The following is a 24028-nucleotide window of genomic DNA, read 5'->3' on the forward strand; positions in this document are numbered from 1 at the left end:
ACGGCCCCTTCAGCTCCGCTGTGCATCGGTAAATCCATTGCTGCGGACCCACTCGAATCTCACGGTGGTGCGAAGCCGTGGCATGGGCTTCACCACATATATTCTTGTAGATATATGTATACGTAAAAATATATGTTCACATACATACTTATATGTATGTGTGTATAACAGTCCATTCAAATATATATATTTTTTAAAAAGCATATGCCTTTACCATGCATACCTTTTCAAAGAAAATGTAAGTATTTAACAGATAACCATAAAGCCATCACACACACACATATATATATATATATGTGTTGCAGGTCCACAAACGGATACTCCAGCATATACGGGCAATCAGTGGTAGTGATGCATCTTACCCGGTGGCACGCCACTTCAAGGAACTTCATAACAACAAAAGTGAACTACTAAAGTTCTTTGTCATAGATGCAGTGCTCCCGTTAAGACGTGGTGGCAACAGAGAAGCATTACTCCGTGCCCTTGAAACGAGATATATCCTCGAGCTAGACACCAAGGCACCGCAGGGCCTTAATGCCAGTGAAGATCTCTTCACTTGTCTTTAAATTGGGTTGTATTAATTTTCACCCCCTATGTGTTAGGCTGCATTGCGTGGTGGTCACACCTCCTCTACCCACTGTAGGTTTTAACTAAGTTTAGATGACACATCTTTAGATATACTGTGTATTTTATATGTTTTCTCGGCATCTAGACATACTTTAACATTTGTCAGAAAATTGGTTAAAACATGGACTAAGGAAAAAAGGCTCTTTTATATGCATTACATAGTAACCTTTCATGTTATATCATGATTTATAGGCTGCACTGCGTCTCTAAGGCAGGTATAAGTAATTGTGCAAGATGTCCTGGTTGTTAAATTAGTGCTCAAATCGCCAGGGGCGTCTAACTTGAATTTGTTGGAGTATACCCACATGGGTTTAATTTCTAATATTGCACATTAGATGTCCGCTGTGTATTTGTAGGAAAGCAGTATTATTCAATCTGGTTATAAACAACTTTATTGCTTTCTGTTATATTTGCACGCAATCAAAGTACAACATACACACAAAAATGTTGTCTTAAAATAGTGTGGTTTTAAACATAAATTACTTGCCAGTTCTGTTAAAATGATTTTATCATATAATTATTTTACTATATGAAATTTGCTCTACAGCATTTTTAAATTGTTTGACGCAGTTGCTTTTGACTCTATTGCCCAGTTTTGTCCTTTTTCCAATGTGCAAACAAACCTTTCTATGTCTATCGATGCAGTGTTTGAATCAGCCAATTGTGTCATTTTACTAATTAGCATTTTGCACTTTAAAAAGCGGGATCACAACTCCCATGGCGTCATGTGATCAAGGCCGCTTGGACGGCCGAAACGCGTCCTGACATATGAGGAGTGAAAAATAAAAAATAATGCTGTACAAGTGGGTCTGTACTAGTGATTTCCGTGCGAAAACGGGAGTGTGTCACAAGCTGCTGTAAAATATATATATATATATATAATCTACTGGCGGTCGCCAGTAGATAGTTATAGTTAAAACCTAGTTTCCATAGGAAATCTCAAAATTCTATTTTGAATAACTTTGCCGCTGGTTGACGAATCCTCGCGAAATTTTCAAAACACATGGGGCGCTCCGTTCAGCTCCTACCCTGAAAGTCTCGGGGTGATTCGTCAAGCGGGGGCCGAGAAAAAGGGGGGTCCCAAAACGCGTTTTCCCCATGCATTTTTCCATAGGACCTTTAGTCGCAGCTACAGCCGGAACGGCCGAACAGAATTACGTGAAATTTGGCAGAGAGGTAGCCATAAGGTCAAGGAGGTGCCTTTTGCAGGTCTGGTGTAAATCTGTTCAGTATTTCCTGAGAAAATAGCATTTAAAAGCATATCAATATCTATATGCGTGCACCGTGCGCGCACCGTGCGCGCACCCTGCCGTGCGCGTGCGCAATTCTGATTGGTTGTTAGATGTCGGTAAACATTCGAATCGGTCGAAACCAGGAAGTGTCGGCCGCCATTTTGTCTCTCGCAGTCTGAGGGGGTGAAAAAAAAAGGCGGAGAACGTGAAAAGGGGGCAGAGTGGACAGTTCCTGACCCCCTAGCCTTGGTCAGGAGGTCACAGAAGGACCCCCAAGGGAGAAAAAAACTATTTCTTTTTTAAATCGCGAGGTGCGCGCACCGTGCGGGCACGCCACGCACTGCGAACCGTGGGTGCTCGGTGCGCGCACGGTGAAAAACCTGAAAAAAAAAATTTTTATAAATACATAACTTAGCATTTAAAAAAACGTACAAATTCACTGAAAAAACCATAGGTTTCACACACGTTATAGTTACGAATTAGCATTTAAAAAACCTTGCAAATTCACTTAAAAAACCATAGGTTTCACACATGTTATAGTTAGCTGGACATTTCACTCGTAAAAAACCAATGAAATTCCCCCGTTATAGTTAGTGCAGGCAACTATAACTCACGCGACCGCAATCCTCTGCTGATGACGTCAGATATTACATCACTGATGACATATGTGTCTTTATGAAAAATAAATATTTGTAATATATGTATAGCTAAAGATTAATGGAAGAAGACATGGGTAAATAAGTGTCTAAATACAGTGATGTAATATCTGACGTCATCAGCAGAGGATTGCGGTCGCGTGAGTTATAGTTGCCTGCACTAACTATAACGGGGGAATTTCATTGGTTTTTTACAAGTGAAATGTCCAGCTAACTATAACATGTGTGAAACCTATGTTTTTTTAAGTGTATATATATATATATATTCACTGAAAAAACCATAGGTTTCACACATGTTATAGTTAGCGGAAATTTTACTGATAAAAAACCAGTGAAATTCCCCCGTTATAGTTAGCGCAGGCAACTATAACTCACGCGACCGCAATCCTCTGCTGATGCTAATACTGTATTTAGACACTTATTTGCCCATGTCTTCTTCCATACATTTTTAGCTATACATATATTACAAATATATTTTTTTCATAAAGACACATATGTCATCAGCAGAAGATTGCAGTCGCGTGAGTTATAGTTGCCTGCGCTAACTATAACGGGGGAATTTCACTGGTTTTTTATCAGTAAAATTTCCGCTAACTATAACATGTGTGAAACCTATGGTTTTTTCAGTGAATTTGCAAGGTTTTTTAAATGCTAATTCCTAACTATAACGTGTGTGAAACCTATGGTTTTTTCAGTGAATTAGTACGGTTTTTTAAATGCTAAGTTTTTTTCCCTTATAATAAGCCCTGTACATTTGGTGGCCTTCGGCCACCAAAAGCACAGGGGGTGGGGTAAGTGTGGATAGTGTTTTTTGCCCTTAACATAAGCCCTGTGCTTTTGGTGGCCTTCGCCCACCAAAAGCACAGGGGGTGGGGTAAGTGTGGATAGTGTTTTTTTTATTTTTATTTTTTTACCGTACGCTTACGGTAAGCGTACGGTAAGCGTACCCCGCGAAATTGCCGAAAAAAAAATAAAACCGTTTTTGCACTTGGGGGATGTTTGGGGACTCCCTCAACATGACTATGTGGGAGGGAGTTGTCAAAACAGCCCCTTTACATGTTTTTGGGCTTGATATTTTAAAAATCACTCTCAGTGCGAGAGACAAAATGGCGGCCGCCGCTTCCTGGTTTCGGCCGATTCGAATGTTTACTAAGATCTAAGAGCCAATCAGAATCGCGCTCGCGCACGCCACCGTACGCTTACCGTAAGCGTACGGTAAGCGTACCGTAAGCTGGCTCAGATATATATATTGATTTAAAGGCTATTTTCTCAGAATCTACTGAACAGATTTACACCAAACCTACAAAAGGCACTTCCTTGACCTAGGGACTACCTCTCTGCCAAATTTTGAGTAATTCTGTTCAGCCGTTCGGGCTGTAGCTCGTTCTAAAGGTCCTATGGAAAAATGCATGGGAAAAACGCGTTTTGGGACCCCCCTTTTATCTCAGCCCCCGCTTGACGGATCCCCCCGAGACTTTCAGGGTAGGAGCGGAGCGTAGCGCCCCACCTATTTTGAACAATTTGCGAGGATTCGTCGACCGGCGCCAAAGTTATTCAAAATAGAATGTTGAGGTTTTCCTATGGAAACGTGGTCCTAACTATAACTACCTACTGGCTATCGCCAGTAGGTAATACATACAAATGTTTTATACTAACCTGCTAAATACATTTTCATTGATTTTGATTTTAATAGATTTTCATTGTAAAGCATGCTTGGTAAAGGCATATGCGTAGTAAATGCATGCATTGTAATGGCATGCATGGTTCCATCATAAAATCCCTCTGCACTGGTGGCAGAGCCCTGCTGTCGTGGTGCCCCGCTCTCATTCTGTAACATCCGCACTGAGTTACTGCAGTGCGGAGGTCCCGCCATGAGTGCAGGCCCCCTCCTGCGCGTTCAGGCCTCCACCATGAGTGTGGAGGCCGTTTCTGAATTGGTCCCTTAAAGATTTTTGTCTAAATTCCATGAAAATCAGCTGATTTTTATTTTGAGGTATGACCCTGATAAAAAAAATATATTATTCAGGAGGGAACTCATCATTAAAAGACACATGTCCAGTAGGACTTTGTTAACAGACTGTGTAACAAGTAAAAACTGACAGGGCTATTTTTTCAAAAGGACTGGAATAATAATAGTATCCACATTTGTGAAGCGCGAACAATCATCCGTAAGGGTCTCTAGGCGCTGGGGGACATCAGGAAGATTAAGCAAGCTATTGCCCAGAGTAACATGATGCTGGGCTAATCTGCCGCCGGCACCAGGGATCAAACCGTGATCCCCAGATTCCAGAGTCAGTCACCCTTGCCGCGGCGCCACACCTCTTCCACATTTTCCACATCAGAGAGATACTTCTTCAGTACAAACTGTGGGACATATCAGTCAAGACACTCTCCTTCTTCATAAATTCATTAACTCAGTTATTTTTGTATGTGAATCTCATGAAAAGCTATTTTGTATCAGGCAAATTATTCATGTTATACCAACCACCACCAAAAGAAACAATGTTGGTGTTGTGAATAAGAAGAAATAAAATGGTATTCAAAGCTTATGCTGAATAAATCAACCCTGTCCATCCCAAACTTTGGGGGTATCCTGTCCTGGACCTCCCTGAGGGGTTAAACATTGGAGAAGTTGTAAGAAGAAAAAGATCTTACAAAAACAGGCAAGGTGAAGTGGCATACATAGAAAAAAGGAAAACTAGATATATCCATACACCCGCTGATTAATAAACAAGAAACAAAAAAATAGAAATAACACCATAGGAGAAAGGAAGGCAGCAAAGGCCAAAAATGGATTCTCATCAAGGATATGCTTCATGGTACTTCAGCAATCTCAGGTGACCAATGGCATGCTGCTGTTACCCGAAAACAGGATGGTGAATTGTCGAGCATAAAAAATACCTAGTAAGCAGGGATTTCTCCACAGAACTGATGCCAGGGCAAAGGGTCTAATGGTTACTGGCCTGTGGTGAAAACTCCTAAAAACCTATGAAATACAATTATCTTTGAAATGTGGTAGTTCCTTACATGCAATGCCAACCATGCTAGGACAACAAAGATATGAGCCACAAATAAGGGTTTTCGGGAAAAAAGATTCCTCTTTTTGCCTTTAAGAATTTACCTTGCTGTGATGTCCACGTTCACTTCAGCACTATTAACATAGAAAAAGGGAATCCTTGGTTTTATAGAAACTTCAAAACTGGGCAACACTGCAGGAGGAACAGAAGATAATGGTGTTACTATGTTGTCATGTCTTATAAGCAAATCTCTGAAGAGAAGGAGGTTGACATGTTGAAGGTTTGCAGTTAAAAAAGTCCTATAAAAGGATCTGGGAATGGTTAGGCGTAATTGTTTGGGTAAAGGGTTAGAGTTTAGATGATTGTTAGGCTATGAATTTGGGTCAGGAGGAGAGATTAGATTAGGGTTACTGGGTTTTAGTAGGCTAAAGTGTAGGACAAGGGTTAATAGAGGATGACAAAGTGACAATTGTATGTGTTACTTGTTACAAGTTAAATTTACCTACTCTTGGCAGGTACTAGATGAAGTTAAGCTATATATTAATATGTAAGCTTTAGACTCTTATGAGGGTGCACTTTCTTTTCGACCTCACTCTACATATTTCACATAGTGTTAGCTGTGACTTTTTTTTCCAAACCTTTTTTCCGATACACTATTTTCGAATGGATTTGTTACACACAAACATTTTGACATCACAGGGTGCCCTTACCGTACTCTTTTACATCAAACAGGGTGGTATAGTTCTGCAGAGGTGAATCTTCAAACCTGGCTATAATTGTCCAGGTCCCGAGGCTGAAAAGCAAGAACTTTAAGTGTTACAGCTACCTTAAAAAATGTTTTAGGACCTCAGATTCATTGTCACACATTTCTCGAATGAGGGATCTGAATTTTACCATGTTTATTTATTGAATTGTATTTGCATAAATATACTGCACCACAGTCCTGACCATAAGTTTAAACGCATTATAGGAAATGTAACATGCTATACTGCAGACTGCGCTTGACTGGAAGAATGCTGGATTGTAGCGTGGCCTATGCAGGAAATTATTTTGTGTGGGGCGTGATGACCAGAGTGGCACGTTTAACATGTCATCTGTCATTGTGCTTAACTCTGTATTGCATCATAGCAGAGTGAGGGATAGAAAGCATGATCACTGTGTTGTTATAGTGCCCTGTTGGATTTATGACAGTGGATGGTCTGTGAAGCAAGTGTTAAAGGGCCAGATGTATGTAGATAGCATTTTGTGATTCCCTAATTTCGAATCACAAGGATTCACAATTAAGAAATCGCAAAATGCAATGCATGAAGGTGTATAGTACACCTTTTGGGATTCCTAGGTGATCGCAAATGACCTACCTCATGAATATTAATGAGGTAGGACGCAATTTGCTACCCCCTAGGAATAGCACAAATCACGGGGATGGTGGCTTGCAGACATCAGCAGACCACCATGTCTGTGATTGCTTTTCAATAAAGCAATCTTGTTTTTTGTGAAGCAGCCCATTTTCCTTAAATGAAAACGAGATGCTTTACGAAACGAAAAATGAAAAGTTTTCTTTTCATTTTTTAAGAGCAGGCAGTGGTCTGTGGGATCACTGCCTGCTCTTAAAAATGGTTTTACAAACATTCACAAAGGGGAAGGGGTCTCTTGGGGACGCCTTCTGACCCCTTCCCATTTGCGAATGGGTTACGACCTACTTGAAGTAGGTGGTAAAATGCGAATGTTTTGCAACCGCAATTGCGGTCACAAAACATTCATACATACTGATGCGATTTGGTATGAGGAAGAGACGCTCTAAACATGCTCCTTCTTAATACCGAATCGTAAACCCATTTAACGATTCGGTAACAGGTCACTGATTCGCAAAATTAGGTTTGCTGCATCGGAAAAGCAATTTTTGCGTTCGCATATGCGAAGAGACCGTTTGCAAGCGCAAAAATGCTTGATACATCTGCCCTTTAGTGCTGTGCGTGATAAGTAGCCGATTTAGTGCATGTGTCATTAAGAACTGTCAGTCACAATAGCAAGGTTACTGAGTGAATTTATGTATGCCTACTCCGATAAGATCAAATGCAGAGATATGTCACAATATAATTTTAGTAGCTTACTAGGTGAAATTCATCATTTTGTTATTTATGAAGTCATTAAATTAAAACTTTTTTGTTATTAACCATCAGGAAATGATTGTGTTTTCGGTTAAAATTCATGCACAAGAAAGTCAAATAGGCAGGGTGTAAGTTCAGCAAAATATTCTACACAACAAATTATGGAAAAGTTAACTTGTATTTTTTGTTCCTCCTCACATGTCCATTTCTATGGTCTCTCTATATACTGAAAATGCAATGGCAAGTGCATTGTTTGCTGTACACTTTCCTGAAATTTGCAGAGGCAAAGTGGTCAATTTCTCACACAAGCTTATCAAAACCTGCAACCTCTGGCAATACAAGAACCCCACTGCCCACCGTTCACCACCTGAACGCCTACAGGGGCTCCTGATTGTGTATCTGACGATACCTAGGTTTCGATTAAGTTTAAATCGAGCATGCCCTCCTCAAAACTACATAAGAAGAAAGAACCCGCCTGTCAGAAAGCAGGACCAAGATGTGGTTAGAGGGAGCAGTGACCATGCCTCAGGCAAGTTATTTGAGGGTACATTAGAATCAAGGATATCTGCTTGTGGGTGCAGGAGTATCTTGCTGTCTTTCCACTCTGCCACTGATTCAATCTGAAGTCGAAGGATTGACCTCGCTCTGGCATATTCTCCATTGCGTTGCTAATCCTGTCACTCTAAATGGAAGGTGTTGCTTTTGTCTCTGGGGTTACAACAAACTAAATTATTGATTTAAGAAGATGCCTCCATCAATATGAACCATGATAATTATTATGGGCACAGTCTATTCCATTCTTTTAGCTGAGCTGTGTCATTACGGACAAGCACCAAAGGTAGAGACCTCAATCAATCTAGGCACAGGGTTTGTGGGTGCAAGAGATGATGTAATTGTGGTTGTGTGGTTATTTGAGCAGAAGTAATAGCCCTTCCCTCTTTGCTGGTTCCCTTTTCTTACTTAATAATACACAGATGAAAGGCCTTATAGTTTCACTCCTTTCAAGAAAAAAGATTTACCCACTTGGAGGTCCTAGAGGGCTAAGGATACCATTTAGGGACAATAATAAACAACTTGACCAGAGGCTGCAGCCGGTGTTGCACTTGCCTTTTGCACCTCAGGCACTTTGGAAGCATGGAAGACTGCAGATGCATACATAGTGCCTTTGTAAAAATGTATCATGCTGGAATGATCCCAAGTGGCAATTACTTCATGTTCATGCTGAGTGGCCCATGGAAATGAGGTAACACATTTCCCCTGCACCCATATTACAAATGGGGTTGCAGGGATTTTGGGAGTTGCACTTATTGTGGGCACATGCAAAGTTGTGAAGAGACAGTGTACTCATTCTGAAAGTCCCAAAGTCGGGTTGGAGGACCAGGAGCCCCACCAGGTATCCCCACTGGTGGTTTCAGCCACTCATTGCACCTGCCCGTGGGGGGATACCGGACCCATACTCAAAGATCTGCCAGGTCCTTTGTTTGAAAGACACACAGACTGATGTGCCTCTTGTTCACCTTTCAGTGCAGCAACGTCTCACTGCGGTTGCAAATGTATGCCTGCACTCAGACAGCACATTTCCCCTGATCTGTATTCAATGCCAGGAAGGATAGGCCTTTTACTGCAACTAGAGAAGCTCATTGGATAGCTGTATACTCAGGACTTGTATTTTTAGTTTATATACTTACTTCTAAAGGCAGGTAGCGGTACACTTACTTGATTATTTCAGGTAATTTGTGGGACTGTGACAATATGCCACCACCGCTGTTAGGACCAGTTGGATCGATCAGGTCTCGCTTCACAATGATACCTTCAGGAGTCTGCGGAGAAATATGTCTTACACATTAAGAGAGCCTGCTACTGGGGTCTCAAAATATAATACGTTTACAACTGCTGCTTTGGCAGCACACGATGACCTTGATAACCTTTGGGATTAAGTCTCTTTGATTCTTTTACATGTTTCTGCAGTGGTTGCTCAAAGGACTGTCAATTCTTATTGAAGAGTTCACCTTCTTGGTGGTAAAAGAATGAGGGCCAGGTAGATCAGCTCCCTACATGACCCTCCTTCTTGAGGTTACTTCAGAAGGGAGAACATGTTTATGTTCTATAACATAACACAACGTGTATTTGTAAAGAACACATTCACCCAAGGGGCATCTTGTCACTGTATAGCAGGTGTATATTGTTACCCAACTCAATACAGATTCCATCAGTGGATGTCTTTGTCCACTGAGCCATCAAACACTTGGTCTTGAATTCACACACTCATTTTCAGAGAGGCATAGTAAAAGACTGACAGCCAAATTTTGAGTTTGGTTGGAGTATTTCCCATTCACTATGTTCTGAGACTGTAAACCTTAGCCAATAAATGTGCTTGAAACCCCTCCATAGCACTGTCGGTGGGAATGGCTATAGTTTGTCTACCAAAGTGTCAGGATCCACCATGGGAGGAGCTAGTTTTGTGGAGAAACATTTCAATGGCCATTCACATAATACCTTTTAAGCTGATGGGCATTACATCCACCCATGTGGGAGTACATCATCAGTATCTGAGCAGCGGTGGTCTCCCTATCACACTGAGTGTGCATGTAGGCTAGAAAGTGAGCTTCAAAAATGTAGGATTCATTTGCTTCCATTTCCCTGAAGGTCTACGCTACATGGTACCATAGTAGTCTTTCATTAATTTACCGTAAGTCCACCACCCCTGACAGTACACCAGTTATCTAAGACTGGGTGGCTTTTATGGAACAGTTATGAAGTTATAGAAGAGTTATAGTTTCAGTACTGGGACAGCGCAAAGTATTTCGACCTATTTTTTACATATTGTACTGATTACAGGTTCCACAGAATTTATAGGAGTCGAGCTTTCATCTATGTGAAAGGACAATATAGTGTAGATTAAAGAGCAAAAACAGCCTGTTAACATAAGCATGGCTGGACTGGGAACGCAACCTGGCCCTGACAATTTACTCAGGCCGGCCGCAAGGGTGGGGGGGTGCAAGTGGAAAATACAGCTGCTGCTTTTGTTACAGGGGGCTGATAAGCGGCAAAACCAGACTCCGGTAACAACAAACGCCCCTCCCCTAGGGGTCCAAAACCGGCCCCCACCCTGGTGGCCCACTGCTACAGCCAGTCCGGCCCTGAACATAAGTAACATTTTTCCCTGGTGGTTTTATGCTAATTTTTTCACAGTTACGCAGTATGATGGGCTAAATAGATATTATACAGATATTAATACTGCTAAGGGAGGAAACAACTGGTATTTGTCAGATTTTGCATTAATGTTTTTCTGAAAATAAGGCTGTGGTCCTCATTACAAGTAGCCGGGTAATAGTTTTGCTGTTTATTGCACGTGGTAAAATCCATCTCAGTTGAGTGGGAATTTATTGGTGCGATAAATAACCCATATATGAGTTTTTGGTGAATAACGTGGATTTTGGTGCATATCACCTCAAAATCCACATGTTCCTGTACATACCGGGCAATATCCCCCTAATAAAATATTGTAAATTTGACCTGCTGATATATATCACAAACCTCGTAATTGTGTTATGTACTTTATTAATAGGGTTGGGTGTAACTCATGCAGTTTCACACCGCAGAATTCCGCAGAGTACCATAAAAACTCTGCGAGATTCTGCGGAGTTCCGCCAATGGGCAGCAATATGCATGTTGCACTGCTCACACTGCAATTTTGCATCAGTAGCGCGAGCATTGTTGGAAAATCAGCGTGAACTGCATCACGCATTGTACAAGAGCATGCAGCCATTCGAGTTGATTTTGCTGTCGCTCAAGTGGAAAAACTCACTTGAATGGCAGCAAATCTACCTGAGAAGCAGCCCACTCACCGCAACGGACTGCGTTTGCAGACACCAAATCTTGCTTTCTTTCGCATTTCTGGAGCTATGCGGAAAAAAAAGGACACCACGCAGCAAGTGGCGGAATTTGTCTGGAACTCCGCGTTACAAGGGTAACGCAGAGGCATAAAATTCTTCCAATTACTGCACATTTCATTATTAACAATGCAGCTCGTAATGGGGTTCTATTCGTCTTATCTTGAGTGGAATTAGACCAGAGCTGTTTTCAGCCTTGATACAAACTTTTCACTTTCTTTTCCTAACAGAGTGGAGCAGGAACGCAGGTGTAATTTTCTGGGAAAACTTTCAATGAAGAATACACAAAACCGAAGTTTGGTAGGACCTGCAATTTTCAGTTTTACAAACCGAGGCATTTCATTGATCCATTTCCGCACTAATGAATTCTTTTGCTTTTCAATATTTAAGGCGTTTTAAAAAAATATATCCTGGTTGTTCTTAATTGAGCTGGCCTGCCTTCATCAAGACAGCTTTGGACATCAATACTCCTGTTCAGAAGAGAGCGCAGAGGGCTCACGAAAGGTAGTCTCAACGTCCCTCACTCTGGTGCTAATTATTCGTAAAGCAAGAGTTCTTTTGTAGAATTCAAAGATTTAAAGATTCATTTTTTCAAAGGCTCACTTTTACAGCTACCTAAAAAAAATGGAAGTTCCAGGATTAAGATCTATGATGAGGAAAATATTGTCATTAACTTACGTCACTGCACTACAAACCGTCCTTGCACAAGAGGTACTTTTGTTCCCATGACAACTGAATCATGTTTTCAAACAAAAATAAGAGGCTTTCAAGTTGTTCAGAAATTGCCGCTGAAATGTTTTTCTTTTTTTGCAGTTGCCACCCACTCTTGGCCAGGAGGAGCTAAAATGTACATCTCTCATACCTAAATGTCGGTTTTATCACTAAGCACATAACCCTGCACTAGATGTACTGGAAGGTACCACACTTAGGAATCTAGGAAACTTCAAGTACAATAAAAATCAAATGGACAAAAGAATTTCAGACAAGAGCTGGCACTTCCAAAGAAGATAGCTAAGTGTACAGAGGTCGTCATAATGAGACGGCACAAAAAAGGAATTTATTAGAATAACTATGAGAAAAGAGGCAAGAACATCTGGATTGTAGAGGAACCTATATTTTACTGCCACGACATCCAGTTTGGGAAAATGCACAAATCATACACTGTGTCCTGTCAATACCAGGCAATGAAAACTGGTGTATTGTCGCATGTTCAAAATAATTAATATTTTGTATAACACCAAGCATTTTGGTTTTGGATGCATGATTCATCAAACACTTGAGAAAATGTCAATTTACCTTATAATTGCAAGTATAATTTCTTAAGTACAATTATTTCATAAGTCAACTAAGCAATATCTCACTGAAAAAAGGGGTGATTTTATTTTAATAGTAGTCAACTTATGCACCTCACTTCCACTTGAAGAGGAGATTGGGGCACTGAAATGGTTAGCATTGAAACAACTGAGACGAAGCTCGGGACGTGAGAACTGTGCGAATGCCCACAGTAGAAGTACAGGACCACTGCAAAATTTATGGTTCCTGTCTGACACGCTGTCGAGCTGGTATGAAAAACCTGAGCTAACAACGGTCACTAGTAGTTCATTGCAAATGCAAATGTGCTGATAAGGTGAATGGAGTCCTGTTGCCCTGAATAAATTGCCGTAACAGTAAGGCAATGAAACATGTCGGCTTTTTGACTTCCTGTCTGTTATAATACAGCACTTTTTACTTTTGAATTGACCCATGAGCAAAAGAATAAAATTATGATGGCCATGGTTCTCTATCAGTTTTAATTCAGGACTACGGTGTGTGTTGTTTACATACTTTCACCTTTTTGTTGTTGGTCAAATTTTTCAATTTTCTTTGAGCAAGGTGGCAACCTATGATGAGAAACGTGGCAGTACTGTTGATGATCTAACCAGTGTCAGCCCGCTAAGGTGTTGCGCACGTGAGGCGCCTCCTTGCTCGCCACATATTTTTTCTTCTCACTGTTTTTTCACTGATATTTCACGGTGTGGGGTGCTATATCCCTGTGAGTGAACTATTTTCATCACACACTTCTTTATATATATAAAAAATATATAAAAAATTGCTTTTGAACACAGTGACTGCTGCATGGACTTAGGGTTCCTGTGCAACCTTTTTTTAAAATTAGTACAGTACCTGGTAAATTGGGAATCCACCCCATAGTTTCAGCTAAACAGGGGTTGGTTTTGAAGAGGTTAATCCGATACCTCTCGAGTCCTTTTGTTACACAGTGTATAAAATAGTCCTGTACTGAATAGATTGGCTCTTTGTTTGTTGGAAAACTGTTTTGAGTGGGGGACGACCCAGTCTTTTTCTTTCCCCTTTGGCTCCCTATTGTTAGGCTAGCATTGAAACAAGACAAAATTGAAGCACACAAGGTAATTTATTTTATTTGCTCCAATAAATTAATTAGTGCTTACCTACAGCTGTTTACTGCAATTGTTTCAGGTTTGATTCGCACCATTATCTACATACTACTGACAATGAGATGGGCTAGGTACCAGCTAATGTGTACACAAACGTGGGCTGTTAGGAACCAAGTTTGATACTTGATCAAATTCCATAATCCTGGGGTCATTGGGTAAAGAAATCTGTGAAAAGTGAGCATACCGGAGGAAGTTTCAAATGCATCACTTTAGACGTTTATTTGAAAAAACTGGATATGGAAAGGAAGTCATAATGGAGAACTCTTGTGGATCCCAACTAGAATATTGAGGTAGATGTAAGTACATCTGTGAAACTGGCAACGATATTCTGCCAGATGTGAGTACATCTGAGGCACTTGATAAGGCTATGGAGCTGGATATAAGTCATCTGAAGTAAAGAACTCTACATACATGCAAAACAATTATGAACAGAGCAATATCGCGGGGATGCTTATGGCCTGGCAAGCTCGAGAGAAAATAGCTAAGACTATTCACTCCTTAAAAGGTCAACTGACTGGGTTACACCATAACGCGATTGAAAAAAAAATGAGGCCTTCCTTGAACATTATAGTCAGAATTAGATTCATAATCATATAGTTGATAAGGGGGCGCTAGAAGTATTTTTAGGGAGACTGGGCATGTTGATACTCTCTGAGGAAAATAGGTGGAGTATGGTTAACCCCTTTAGTAAGGCAGAGCTGGAGGAGGTTGCCCATAATTTGCAAATAGTAAGGTATGTGGTCCTGACTGTTTTCCACACACGTTTTATAAGTAATTTTTGAATGTATCAAGTGAATATCTGCTGTTTTTTCTTTATTTTTTTGTGAATATCTGCTGTTTATGGCAAATTTTATCTTAAGAGGAGGGCAAATACCATCCTCTTATAATTCTGGTAACTTGGCCAGTTTAAAAAAAAAGCAAAAATGCAGAAGACTGAATTAATATCATCCCATAACATTGCTGGACTCGGATATAAAATATCTATGAAGCTGTTGGCAAATAAATTTAACAAAGTGGCCTCTAACTTGATACACACGGATCAGAATGGTTTTGTTGCTGGACATCAACTATTAATGAACAAACATTATTTTGGGGAGGCTCTAGATTTTGTATCTGTTAATCAAATCCCAGCAACTATTTTTTTATTGGGCGAAGAGAAGACCTTTGACCTCTTGCCATCGGAGATGCTTTTTAGCATTTTTAAGAGATTTAGTTTCCCCTCACAGATCACGAGGCTCATACGGAGAATGTACGAAAATGCAGAAGCAAAAGTAATTATTAATGCATCACAAGCAGGGATGCTGAGAGTTGCGACGAGGGACGAGACAGAGGTTCCCTTTGTCTCCAGTCCTTTTTACATTCTTTATTGAGCCTCTGGTTATTGCCATTAAAAATTATGGGATGAGTCGAACACCTGTGCCACAGATGGATTGTATGAAGCTCTATAGGGACAACATAATGCTGGTATTCTACTCTAGGAAGAGTGTTTGAGATTTTCTCTGAGTTTCAAGCACATGGAGGCTATCTACTGTGAGCAAGCAGTATTTCTTTCTCTATAACACCCACCGTCAACTCAAGTCAAGTCAAGTCAAGTTAAACAAGCTTTATTTGATTTACAGACCTTATAACACAGTTAAACAGATATCAGTATCACAATTAGTATGGTTCATATAAAATCATTTTGGTTAAAACAGTTGTCCTTTAAGATTGTCTTAAAATTAAATAATTACAATTTATTATATTAGACTGACTTTAAAACACAAACTCTCCCTGTTATCCATACCTCTTCCTGACTGTGATTGCTCCTTTAATAAAATTGAGGACACAGTAAGAGATATCAGGAGAATCCAGAGAAAGAAGAAACCGTAAGCCTTCAATATAAGAGACGGGGCAATGAGCCCTCAATAGAGGTAACAGAAATCTTTCTATCTCTGTTTTATACAGGGCACAAAACAAGGTAAAGTGCAGAGTGCTTTGTTTTGTCATATTATGGCATGGGCACAATGGAAGATTATTTGCCCATCCGCATTGCTGCAGGAAGGCAACCAGAAAATGAATTAAGGCCAAGCGGAACTTAATCAGATCAAATCTATGTTGGGGGTTTGTAAATAAAATAAGATAAGGTTGAGGTTCCGTAATTAACTTACCAACAGTCAGATGACTTCAAGAACTCAGCTGATTCAGCAACTGTATATGCTTTGCACACACTCTATTTAAGAAGCTGTTTTAATAATATATTTTGCTTGCTGGGGCAAGTTGGAAGGATTGAGATAAAAATCAGTTAAGTCCAATTCCTGAAATGTACTTTTAAGATAACAGTCCACTCAATAAAACCATACAAAGTGGAGTTATTGATTTTGTTGGAATTAGACGTCCCCAACTTGCACTTGCCCATGTTGATGCCTTGCGCTCTGGCACTGGTCAAAAGCCAATCATATAATCCTACATTCTTGCAAACAAAGCTACCCCCTCAATGGTTGCAAAAAGAACTAAGATTCAAGGTTACATACAAAATAGGTACTGGAAAGTTCCCACAATCAGTCATTCCCAGAGTAAGTTGAGCTTGGGAAGTGACAAAAGGCAGGAACCCATGAAGGGGGGCCTGGTCTGGCCTCCTCCAGTCAATGACGGTCAAAGACGGAGCCGCCCTTGGCCCGTGTGCATCCTGAGCACATTCACCATGGCGGAAGAGTGATACGCACTTTATGCGCTGTTGTCCAGTCTCCCCTCCCTCCTCAATGCAGATAACACTCTGCGGACTGTAGTGACCCAACGCAGTCCAGAAGGGTCCCTAGCACTTGGAGGCTACAAAATGAACAAAACTAAAACTGAATTTATCTTGTGGAATACTGGGACAGATATTCTATTGCCAGAATTGCAAGGCGGTGTTCATAACAAACCTAAACGCTTTCATGGGGTCAGTTGTACAGAGAATTCAAAAATTTGGTATGATTTTAACTATAGACCTGACCTCTGTTGTCTAAAGTAAAAGTGTTGTTAACACTTTGGAAGTCACTTCCCCTTTCTTTGCTGGGGAGAGTTGCATTGATAAAGATGGCGATTCCCCCCTTTTTTAACTTTTTCTTCTCAGCTGTATCTTGTGTGTTGAAAGCTGCATTTTTTAATTAAACGGAATCCATGTTCTCATCCTTTATTTGGTGAGGAATTAGTGTCCGATTCGCATTCAGCACTTTATATAAAAGCATGGAAGAAGGTGAATTAGCTCTTCCTAACTTGAAATAATATTGTTATGCTTATTTCGCACAATATGGATTTAGATTTCAAATCTTGCCTGGACCAAATCTGATTTTTGAGAATGACCTGATAAATATGTTTTTTAAAGAAAATAATATATTTGACAATTAAAGATTGACTAAATCCCACACGAAAATTTGATATAAAATTCTACAGTGTGTTTTTTAAAGGGCAACCACAGTTTTATGAAAGTTATTCTATCCACTATATAAATGTGGCAACAAGCTTGTCTGAATTGCTGTAGGGTCAAAGGGAAAGTACTGCTCATACCACTTTATTAAAATGGAGGGCAAAGGGTTTTTGGAAACTGGCAGATTTTATCATAGGAGCTAGGTGGAAAACTTTGTCCAAAATAATGGTACCTACTGGATATAATTACTGGCTGCAGTGGTCATAAAATATTTTACTTGTACAGACAAAATCAATTGATATAAATATTCTACTACAGAGTACAGATCTGATCACCTGTCTAATCGAAACTCCAGTCCCAAAGAGGTCAAGGCAACTGGAAACAATGTATAGCTTGAAGAAAGGAGGCTGATATTTTCCAAAAACCGCTAATTGAGAAAGATGAAGGATTTGTGTTGACCTGAGGATTTTGGAGTAAGGTCAATAAACTGAACTTATCGGTGCTGAGAGGTGACAATTGGCGGAGAATGCAGTTTTATGTTAAGTGATTGATCTACAAAAACCAATTCCTGCATAAGATTAATCCAGCATTGCCAGGCCAATGCTTTAGATACAAGTCAATAGAAGTAGCAAATTGGGCCCACATAATGCAGGACCGTGCAGCCCTATTGGAATTCTGGAAATCAGTACTTGGGGTGAATCTGCAAATGCAGATTGTTCCCAACTCCTCTCTGGTGCTGGAGGCGACCCTACATCAACAGTGACCTTAAGGAATCAAGAACTGATCCACATCTCAATGCCTGTGGCTAGTGCTCTATTACTGCAAAGGTGGAAGCCACAATCAATTCCTTTAATAGGAGAGTGGATTAGGAGAATGAACATAGCAAGACAAAGGGAGGTTTTGGATGCCACTTACTATTGAGGTTCTGCACAGTTTACAAAATGTGGACCCAATTCATGGCTGGTTAGTGGGACAGGTTGTCAGGGTTCGGTGGATTTTTGGTGTGTGAGGATAATAGGAAAGACCACACATTTGGCTGCTTCTCAGGGAAGTGCAAGAATTTAAACATTGTAGTTTTAAGGGGATGGTTATGTTAGTAATGTAATGCTCAAATAGGTCATTAAAGGCATCAAGGAGGGGATGGTGCATGTAAGCAGAGCATGGTGTAATGTGTTAAAAGAGTGATTTTGCTTTTGAACTACGAATTAGATTGCTGTGTAGCTCAGTAAGTGGTGTTAGTGATTTATAAGCCTGTATGAAAACAATTGTATCACATTTTGAATTTTACATGAATTCTATTTTGTGTTAAAATATGGACCTTGCATAGATATGTGTCCTCTGAAGTACCGGATAAGGATATGGTGCTAGATATGAATACATATCAAGCACCGGATAAGTATGTCGAGCCAGAGAAAACTGAAGGCACTGGGCAAATTTATGAAGCCAGATGTGAGTACAGCAAAGGTATTTAACAAACATGTGCAACGAGACGCGAGTTTCTAGAAGGCAATGGATAGGGATATGGACACAGTTGAGAGTGCGTCTGAGGAATGTGACATGGCTATGGAAATGCATGTAAATCATAATCAGTGGACAAGCGAGAAGTAAGGGCATCTGACTTGATAGAAAAGGGCACGGAAGAAGAAATCAACGCTGCTTCTGAGACACTGGAAATAAAAACAAATAGAGCCCGCGGTGAGTACGTTTTGCATTCTGTACAAGAGTATGGAGAGGCGGGTATGTACTTGAGGCAGTGTACCAGGCACTGTACCAGGACCTGGAGCAGGGAGTGGACATTTTATGAGACTGCAGCAGTCATCTTTAAGACACCCAAGGATGAACCAGCCATGTCTTAACCCCTTCGATGCTCATGACGGAACGGTTCCGTCATGCGCATCGGTTGCACTGTGCGGATGACGGAACCGTTCCGTCATGGCCCCGCCCGCGCTCGAACCCTTCAGCACAGAGAGGTAATCCGCGCCGCGCTGAAGGGGTTAATGAAGCACTAAGTGGAGGAACGGGAGCTGATGAGAATACCCCAGATCAGCACCAAGCTCAGAGACTCCCTTTTCACTCATATCCATTCTTATAACATACGGGCACGTACAACAGAAATGTGTCAGCAGGTGCAGAGTCTGGAAATTTGAATGTTATTCTCAGATTGGTGGACATCTTACCTCAAATTCAACAATGACCGTTCTGCTGACTGGTTGGAGTTTGCCCCCCATGGTGAACAATCGATAATATACTGCAGAGAAACCAAAGAGAGATGCCGCTATCAGGTTCCACACTTTGATGGCATGCAATCACACAGAGCAAAGTAGGGCACTCAGACAGATATAGAGTGGAGTGATAATAAAAGAGGTTAGTTTTTGATAAAAAATGGCACCATTACTTACAGATTAAAAACATTTGTTTGTTAAAGCATGTAAAAATTCATACAATGGAGCAGCAGCGGGTTTGGGGCCAGATGTACGACCCGTTTTTGCATGTGCAAACGAGTTTGCGACCCATTTGAGCATGCAAAAACCTATAGGGCCATGTACAAACTCTATTTAGCAAGTCGCAATTTATTTGCGACTCGCTAAATAGGATTTGTGACTCGCTATTTGGAAGGAGCGTTCCCTTCCCAATAGCGACCCCAAATTCCATGTGTGACTGTTTTGCGACCACAATTGTGATCACAGTTTACCACCCTATACAGAAGGGTGGTAAACCACTCGCAAACAGACCCCTTCCCCTTTGTGACTGGCTCTAAAAATATTTTTTAAGGGCAGGCATTGGTCCCACGGACGACTACCTGCCCTTAAAAAATTAAACAGAACGTTTCATTTTTCTGTTTTTTTAAATACATCCCATTTTCCTTTAAGGAAAACGGGCTGCATTAAAAAAAATGCTTTTTTTTAAAGCAGTCCCAGACATGGAGGTCTGATGAGCCCAGCAGGCTTCCATGCCTGGGAGGGCCAGCTATTCCCAATGGGGTCGCAAATTGCGAGTGCCTCATGAATATGCATGAGGAATGCAATTTGCGACCCCATTGGTAATCGCAACGAGTGTTGCAGACACTGCAGTACATACCAATTTGCGACTCGCAAATTCCTTGGTCGTACATCTGGCCCTTAATCTGTGTCCGTGGCCTGAACATACAAATTTGCATCCGCAGCTGGTGTGAGGTCATTTTCAGTACTCCGGGCAAAATATACTTTTGCATCTGGTGCCTCCTTGTCCCCTGCAAAAGTAGCCATCTGTATGTTCTTGTGTGCAAACCTCTCCACGGGGAGCCGAAGCACCTCCTCCTCCCTGCCAGTGAGAGCTCTCCCTTTTACCACAGCGCTCCACTCGCCATCAGGTGCTGAAGATCTCCAGCTGCCGGAAGTCTTTCCTCCACCCCTCCCACTGGAAGCAGAAGGGAAGCTCTCTCCTCGCTTCTCCAAGCAGCCACTCCCCAGACCTTGGAATTTCTTTTTTCCTAAACAAGCGTTCCTTTTTATTTTATTTTACTCTTTTTCTGTACATGTAAAGTGTAACTCCCTTTCCTTATGCCTCATGAGTGTGAGGATGAACTTGTGAGGCATCATTCGTCTGTGCGTGAAATCTGCATGCCACAGTCCATTGCATGTCACCCTTACATCCCTGGGGATTGTGTTAAAGGGGCCGCACTGTGTTTGTACAGGAAACCTAATCACTCATGTGTTAAGAGGAGGTGTAAAATGAACAAGCATTGGCATAGCCAATAGCTCTCGCCTTTGGGACGTTATAAGTGTTTAGCCATGCAACAGTTGCATAACTAAACACTTATAAGATCTTGCTCAATGGCAGTTTCATTGCCTAATATCCCTGCCTGTACTATACTTATCTTGGAAACGATATCAGACCCAGCTTCTACTTGCACTAGCCGCTTAATTCCAAAATGTCCATCTTCCTCTGGCTGTTCATCCAGAGGGTTAAAGGGGACCCCCAGTGCCACCGTGTTTTTAAAACCAGGGATTCCACAACCACTATGAGTCTCTAGAGGGTGGGTGGCCAGCAATGTAACTAAGCTCTTGTTTATATCAGCCTCTGGGAGTCAATCATTTTCATCTAAGTCCCTTAACGCTGCATATCTATTAGTCATAGGGATTTCAAAATGTGATGATTTATTATCAGTGCGAATAGGACTATCCTTAATTGTTCCTTGGAGTAATCTGTCTGGATGTTTGTAAAAATAACCCAAGGGGTGAACACGTACAGCATCTCCTCCTATAGCAAGCGAGGCTGCCCTTAGGAGTGTAGTTGCCACATGCTGGGGATGTCTGAAGTTTATTATAACGCAATCCCCCTTGCATGTTTTCCTTGTATTACCTAACCATGCAACTCTTCTAGTAGACAGTATTTGGTTTGAGAAGTCCGTGGGGAAACCACAGTTTTTATTTAGCCAAGCAACTGATTTCCTCTTAAGTGAATCATGAGATTCAACCGAGGCTTTAAGAGGGCCTGGAACAAGTGGGGGAACATTAGACAAAATAACCACATATGGTTCACAAGCTGGTGGGAGGTTGGCACATATAGGCTTTTGTGCAATAGTTATAGGACCCTGATTACTAAATGGATCTGTGTTAATTCGAGTACCACCACCAGCTGGTTGTAATATTGTCATGCGGCCAGTTGAAATGGAATTTCCCCCCTCTAAATGAGGGTCCTGGGCAGCATGAGCAGGTTTCGGTGGTACCTTAGGCAGTATAATTGGCGGTATAATGTGCTGTTTCAAACCCTCAACAAGACCACCCAACCTTGATACCTCTAATGTCAGGGTTTCTATTTTGTCTACAAAAGGTTTAATCAAAAGCACCAATTTTTCCTCCAAAATTTTAGCTATGGTCTCAACGAGAGTAAAATTATCTGCTTCATTACGGGTTTGTGTTTTAGCATGAGCCACAACGGGCCTCCGAGGTTGATCTGACGCTGATTTATGATAAACACTACCCTTCTTAATTTGAGACTTCCTACATTTCCTAACGGCTCTTTTCGGAGGAGAAGGAGGGACTTCAAGCTCGCTCTGGGACTCCGGTATATCTTGGCTAACAATATTAACCTCATTGTCCACAATGCAATCTGGTAACTTCCCCACTAAGGTGGCTTCAATGAATGAGTTCCCTATAAGTGAACCGTGGGCACCATCATCTATGCATAACTCACAATTATCTTCCAGGGTCACCTTCCCAAGGGACTTCCGTCTCTCGCTATTTATCATACTGACCCTTTTGACCAAGTAATTGTCCATCGTTACTTTCGCCTTTGCCATCTTAAGCACAGGTTAGGTCACAATGATCACAGTGTAGTTAATATCACAAATAGACCCAAGGAACAGGGTAGTACTAGTACTCTATAACAATAATAAAAACCATCCAGATAGAATTTTTTTAACAGCAGAGCAGTAACCAACTGTATTACACCTAAATGTATAACCTGAGACCGTACGACTCTGACTCAATCAGGAGGAGCTCGTGTCTGACTGAAACAGTTCGAGGAGGATACTTGCGGGAACGTGACCACAGAATCAAGGGGGGTGGCCCAACCCGACCACCTACGACCTCCTAACGGCCTCACAACGGTCCGCCCTTTGTCCGGGCTTCGTCCGGCGCCCGCCCGCGCGCGTCCCGCGTCGCGGGGGCTCTCGTTCACTTTATGCGCTTCAGGCGCGCTTCCCGGTGACGTTGGTGGGCTCGTCCCGCAGGGGCCGCCGGGAGCTGTGGTTCCCCTGCACACAGCGGCCGTTTGACTGGTAAATACGGCGGCGGCAGGCAACCCCAAGGAGTGATGATGAAGCGCGTCCCACAACGCTAGTTAGGTACCGTGGTTCAGGAGACAAAGAACAGAGAAACCACCTCGCTGGCACACACCCCCACTCTGCCGAGGGCTCTCGTTCACTTTATGCGCTTCAGGCGCGCTTCCCGGTGACGTTGGCGGGCTCGTCCCGCAGGGGCCGCCGGGAGCTGTGGTTCCCCTGCACACAGCGGCCGTTTGACTGGTAAATACGGCGGCGGCAGGCAACCCCAAGGAGTGATGATGAAGCGCGTCCCACAACGCTAGTTAGGTACCGTGGTTCAGGAGACAAAGAGCAGAGAAACCACCTCGCTGGCACACATCCCAAAAGCAAGACCTATTGGCTATGCCAATGCTTGTTTTAACTGCTGCAATCTATTGAAGCCTCACGGAGAACATCAAAGCGGCCGTTCGGCCGGGAAAGAGATCGCGATCAAACATCAAAGCGGCGAAAGTGAAAGTAATTGCACTGTAGCTCTAGGCTGGCCTGGAAGCACTTTTTGGAGCCCTCACAAAATGTCTAGCCAGACCAGCGCATGCGCTGGGTCAGGCGAGACCTAAAAAGACTATAGGTCTGCCTTAAATGGTCTTTCAGGTGATAACATCATTAACGCATGTCTTGAAGACACGTCGCTTTACTTCCAGGAAGTACCCAATCGGTTTCTTGCACTTTTTAATCCCTTGGGTCCTCGGACTGAACACAAGCAGATTTCTGAGCAAGGTATAGCACATACATGGTGTTACTAGCAGCCCTCTGTGAACTGACAGTCTCCCCAGTGGCTAGCTACCTTTGGACCTTTCTGCAGCCTTTAATACAGTCAACCAGCCCATCTTGCTGATTATCTTGTGAATGTT

At 41.9% G+C, this 24028-nt stretch overlaps 1 protein-coding gene across 2 annotated transcripts in view; it reads right to left on the reverse strand.

Annotated features, from left to right (window-relative positions):
* LOC146833089 (A.superbus venom factor 1-like) overlaps positions 1–24028 on the reverse strand; it is a 271604-nt gene that overhangs the window by 232521 nt on the left and 15055 nt on the right. For both annotated transcript variants that reach the window (XM_085600728.1, XM_085600727.1), the window contains 4 exons: positions 19549–19619; positions 9357–9460; positions 6243–6325; positions 5637–5724 (listed from right to left, as the gene is read on the reverse strand). In XM_085600728.1, the coding sequence (XP_085456854.1) occupies positions 5637–5724; positions 6243–6325; positions 9357–9460; positions 19549–19619 (346 nt within the window). The remainder of the gene's footprint in view (positions 1–5636; positions 5725–6242; positions 6326–9356; positions 9461–19548; positions 19620–24028) is intronic.

This window comes from Triturus cristatus, chromosome 4_2 (assembly GCF_964204655.1).
Source record: "Triturus cristatus chromosome 4_2, aTriCri1.1, whole genome shotgun sequence".
NCBI lineage: Eukaryota > Metazoa > Chordata > Amphibia > Caudata > Salamandridae > Triturus > Triturus cristatus.